The 5243-nt window shown below is 43.1% G+C and overlaps 1 protein-coding gene across 4 annotated transcripts in view; it reads left to right on the top strand.

The window, feature by feature from the left end:
• The first annotated feature begins 500 nt into the window (after nucleotides 1–500).
• Nucleotides 501–5243, top strand: part of emid1 (EMI domain containing 1) — a 52747-nt gene continuing 48004 nt past the window's right edge. For 2 of the 4 annotated variants that reach the window (XM_014014332.1, XM_014014331.1), the window contains exon 1: nucleotides 501–1057. In XM_014014332.1, the coding sequence (XP_013869786.1) occupies nucleotides 882–1057 (176 nt within the window). In that variant the 5' untranslated portion in view covers nucleotides 501–881. The remainder of the gene's footprint in view (nucleotides 1058–5243) is intronic. The other 2 variants (XM_014014329.1, XM_014014330.1) reach the window with 2 other exon arrangements.

Raw genomic sequence — 5243 nt, 5'->3', positions numbered from 1 at the left:
AGTGAGGTAACACACACACACACACACACACACAGTCCAGACTTGCTCCTTTTATGTGTTGTGATTGTGAACAGGTGGGCTAGCTGAAGTTCATGGACTGTTTCATGATTTCCTCCTGAGGAGGTGATCCAAAGACCCTGTGTGATGGAGGTAAACATGTCCTGAATAGATGCCRCCATAGTAGCATCTTCTGCATCTGCTGAGCCTGAGAGGATCCAGTGGCACATCAGGTCTCAGTTGGGAGGAGCTGCACTAAAAACCTTCATGTTCCAAATAAAACAAGTAAAATATTGGATGGATAATTATGGGCTGGTGGTGATAAAGTGAGAAGTATTAAGAAAACTTTAGTAGTTGGGGGTTAAAATACAGTGATGTGGGTTTGCAATAATTTGTTGCTAAAATAAAGTCCCGGCCCCTCCTGTGATTTCAGAYCACCACCACCCCTCCCCACACTTGTATTCATTGGCTGTGCGTAAAAGTGCATTGAGCGCGCATTGTCCTCAGTGAGAGTGGTTAACTGGGCAGGAACATAGAAACACCCAGCAGGCTGTGCGTTTTAAAAACCTTGGGAGTCTGTATAAAACTGCTCCATGCCCGGTGCTGGATGTGAGCGCAGACAGACGGCTGCGCGCGGAGGGTTCAAGGTTCATCCCCAGAGGAATCAGCTTGCTGCTTCAGAAATGCGCTCAGAAATAGTTTTATTGGAGAGTCTATAGGATGCGCGTCTCCTCCTGCCGAGCGCGTGCAGTTTGACACATCTCTCCCCTCCTCCTCACCGAACTGGACTTCATTTCCAACCGGGATCGAGTTCTTTCTAAGTATCGGGCTCATTCCAAACTTTTTTTTCCTTCTTCTTGGCTGTAGTCTTTAATGCCACGGAAATGGGAACGCAGCACCGAGGGAGCGCGTCCGCACTCTGCAGGAAAAGTTGGCTGTGCCCGGTGCTGATCCTCTGGCTGGTCGCGTTCGTGAACGGGACCTGGAGGACCGGACTTTATAAGGCATATTCAGGCGGGACCCAGGCAGCAGCCGCTCACACCTCCATCTATCACAAAAGGTAAGTGAGACATGTGGTTGTTGTCACTCTGCTGCATGTTGTGTGTCCTATAAATAACTGCTTCAGTCTGTTTTTAAACCTTTTGCGTGCGTTTTATTCAGTGCAACTCCCATCTCCATCCATCTGCCGGCTCCTATTGTCTTCCTGACACTTGGTTTCCTTTTTCCTGTTGGCTGCATTGCTCCACTCTCAGTGCTGTCTACAGCTGGGCACCCCTTGTCTCTCTGGGTTTGTGTACCCCTTCTTGCAGCAGCGGCATCTTCATCATCTGCTTCTTCTCATCTGTCAGGTTTCCTCTGAAAAGCATTGAAATAACCTGCTGAAAATGTGCTTCTATGAGGGTCTTCAGACTGAGGTGGGGCTCTTGTTCCTATGGTCTCACAAAGTGACTGATCTTAGTGTTTCTGAGCAGGAGTCACCCAACCATAGGAGGTCTAACCAGGTCAGGACATGATGATGATGATGATGATGATGAGAGAATGTTTTCATTTTCTACAAATATTTATCAGGCGATCAGGTCAGGTGAGGGTGGCCTGAAGGTGGCCAGAGGCAGACATGGGATGAGGTTGTGTCCCGGCGACTTTTAAGTGCTCCATTAGCTCACCTCTTTTCCCTGTCACTCACATCCAGATGTTTGCAAACACTGTTTACTAAACACAAGCAGCTTCGGGGGCTTCACGGCATCTGGGTTTGTTTCGAGGAAATGTTCGTGTTCGTAGAAGAAGCAGAGGGAAAGTGTTTCTCAGAGAGGTCAGGGGGTTTGAGGGGAGACGTCTCCGTCCACCTGCTGTCTGGCCCGGGTTTATAAGACAGTGCTTATACAACATAAAGTTCAGACAGATAGATTTTCATGTTGGCAGACTGGGAAAGAGACTTGCTGCAGAAAGACAAAGTCTTTACACAGTAGTTCCAAAAATCAAAGCGGACCAGTTCTTGAGTAATGTTTTGGACTGATAGGCCACTTTGCAGAGGAACTGATAAAGTGTTCATTCACCCTTATCGTTTTTAAGGACAACCCCAGTCCATTGTTGACTTACTGAGGTAGATGAATCTTCCCTCCTGGTCTCTGTCCTCCCTCAGAGAACATGTCGTGGTCTGGCAGGAGCTCTGATCTCTTTATTCATTAACCATCGAAAGCACAAGGAGTGATTTTGACTAAGATTCCTGGAGGCTGCTGAACGTCCTTGGATTTGTCTTTCCAAATAACTTCAAACCTCCTCCTCCCACTTCTATAGTCTCTCCTCTTGGTTTCCCTTTGCCTGGGTTGAGTCTTGATTGAACAAAAAAATGGCCTTCAAATATTTGTACTATGAAACATTTGTCAGCACTGGTATCAGGACCCGTCACATGCAGTTTGATCTTAATTATCAGTCGATGATTAGGTGAATGTTTCTGTTGGTGGATTTCTTTTCTTTCTTTAAACACTTAAAGATGGGCCAGTTATACTTAAGCTGAACGCTCACAGGTGTCCAGGCCAGAAAACCAAAAACAGACAAAGACAAATGAGTGTTTTTTGTGTCTTTCAGTCTTCTGTGAAGAGTCACTTAGCTTTGACTTGCAAGATGTCTTTGTGAAGCTTTGAAGCTTCAAGCTTTTGAACATGTAACGTGAAATCCCACCAACCTCACTGATCTGTGTTAGCTTAATATTTGGTTTCTAAATATAACAAAAGTTTGATTATTTTTTTAATCTAGTACTCCCTTTTCTTAGTTTTACCTTGAAGGTTTAGAATATTATTCTAGGAATCTAGTTTCCTTTTCTCCTCATTAATTTCGCCTCCACTCTATTTGTCTCTCTGTCGTTTGTTGTTGTACCACATTTATCTTACACCTCCCCTCTGTCCCAGGAGAGCATCACCACTTCATAATTGTCTCTTCTTCAATTTCTCCTTCCCCATTAGACTTTTACGACCTTTATGATGAAATGACCTCTCCTTTCCTCTGTTTGGTTGTTTGCCACTTCAGTCTTTTGTCCTTTGTTTCCCTCAAAGCATTTCCCGGAATCAGAAATTTCAAAAAATTCCTTTAGATGTTTATCCTTGCCATAATTCAAGCATATCTTTGTGTGTTTTGCCTCCCCATCTCCTCCCACTAATAATGTTTGGATGAAAGGGGTTTACTCAGATGGGTTTTTGAGATGGGTCTCATCTGCGTTTTGCCCCCCTCGCCAGCCCACGTGTCATTTCTCACGGTCGTTCCTCGTCCTCCTGCTTCTCATGCCGTCTAATGCCAAAAGTGCTTTAACTTCCAAGAGAGGGGTAAAGATGCAGACTGGGAAAGGTGAAACGTTGCTCTGTTAGCAGAACGCGTAGAAACTTCTGTTGACAATCGTCCTGTTTGCAGGTTCCTACATTACATTTAAGGCTTCAGCTCTCTTTTGTACCTCTCCAGTATCTTCCTTGCTTGGCGTCAGCAGCACTGGGGAACAGATGGGATAAAGCTGTGAATTTTTTTATTATTATTATTATTTTTGTAGGAGGGGGGGATTTTTTAACTGTTGGCTGTGGCTACGTGTGACAGAGATGGCTGATGATTTATTTAGCTCGGGCCCAGCATTCAGAGTGTGCCATGTGTGCTTTGAGACCTGATACTCACTGAGGGCCCACTTGGTGTTTTGCCTGAGAAACAGCATGGTGCTGGTGGGTTTCACACTTCACAGCACATGGGTGCCTCGAGTAAGAGGACGGTGTTGACTATGAAATATTTAGGAGTGACAGACTTAAGTGCACGGAGCAGCTGGGTTTCTTATTTTCTACAGCTGGTCAGAAGAAGAGAAAACTTATCCTGCATCCAGTTTGTACAAAATAAAAAGTTCTAATTAATGAGTTGATTGAGTGTAGTTGTTTTATTTGTTAATTGAGTGTAGTTGGCATTTCCTCTTAGCTTATTGTGAAGCAATAAGACGGGGGTGTTGGTCAAAAAAATCACCCCCATCTTCTCCGCACCCCCATGGCGACAATCTTGCCCCCTTCCCAGGTGAAACCTTGTTTCTCTCAGCCTGGGAAACAGGATGTTTGTGATGTTTATCAAGTCTGGAACATAAGTGGCAGGGAGGAGATTTGGCCTGATCTTTCTTCTAACTCCACCTAACAACCGCTCCTTAAAAAGTCCGAATATTTTCACCAGTAATCCTAATGGTTGAAGTAAGTATATAAGTCATACATATGAAGGATATTTTGTGACTGATTAAATTTCAGATACAGTCCTATATTTTATACGTTGTGATTATTTGCTGTCATTTAAGTCTCAACTTAATATGTGTGTCGCTCCAGCAGTGTAAAAATAATATTTAACATTTTCGGCATACCAGTGCTGACGTAAAGAACCGCCCCCAGGTAGTGTGATCAGGGCTTCGATAAGCATCATGAGATCATGTGATTTGGGGCCCATTTTGTTTAAATTGAAGCCACCAAGGACCTAAGAGATCCTTTATTGTAGCTAATGGCTTTACAGGTCTTGTTGATGCTCAAATTCTGTTTGGTATATTTGGACACAACACTGGTTCATCCTTTTAGTTGTATGAAGACTTTTTTGTGTCTAGATAACTCATGGGTCAAAGCTGTAATAAGTGCAAAAAAAAAAACAACAAAAAACATTCCTCTAAAAACTGTCAAGCTTACTGAAAATAAGTGGATAAAGAAGCCAAATTTCAAAGAAAAGATATCAGAAGGCTTGAAATACCATTTTGAAAGTTTACATAAAACTTGGCTCCATGAGAGTAATTTATATAAAAAAATTAAATGTATGATGACTCAAGAGTTTTGCACAGCACTCCGTTTAGCATAATAGGATTGCTTTGTCCAGTTTGAGATGTTTGATCAGTTGAAGTCACATTACAGTTCAGTCTTTGCTGAAGTGTTTTTGATTGTTTTTTTAGCTTGTTTTTAAAGTTACTTCTTATCTCATGGGTAATAAATAAGTTAAAATGTTCTGAAGGTTAAAGGAGTGTTGCTTGAATAATTGATTAATAATTGGTAACAAAAAAACATTTGTGTCATGTCAAAAAGTGAAGGCCTGCAGCAGAACACCAGCATTTATCTGAGGTCTGGTTCAGGTCTGTGTGTTCGGCCCCCTTCACATGTGGGGAGAGTTAAAGGGAGTTGGTTCAAGGCTGCCTCACATCCTCTGCCTTTGGTGTGTGTGTGTGTGTGTGTGTGTGTGTGTGTGTGTGTGTGTGTGTGTGTGTG

Source organism: Austrofundulus limnaeus, unplaced genomic scaffold, assembly GCF_001266775.1.
Source record: "Austrofundulus limnaeus strain Quisiro unplaced genomic scaffold, Austrofundulus_limnaeus-1.0 Scaffold114, whole genome shotgun sequence".
In the NCBI taxonomy this organism is placed as follows: Eukaryota; Metazoa; Chordata; class Actinopteri; order Cyprinodontiformes; family Rivulidae; genus Austrofundulus; species Austrofundulus limnaeus.
The sequence above is the reverse complement of the archived record's forward strand: the minus strand, read 5'-3'. Positions and strand labels throughout refer to the sequence as shown.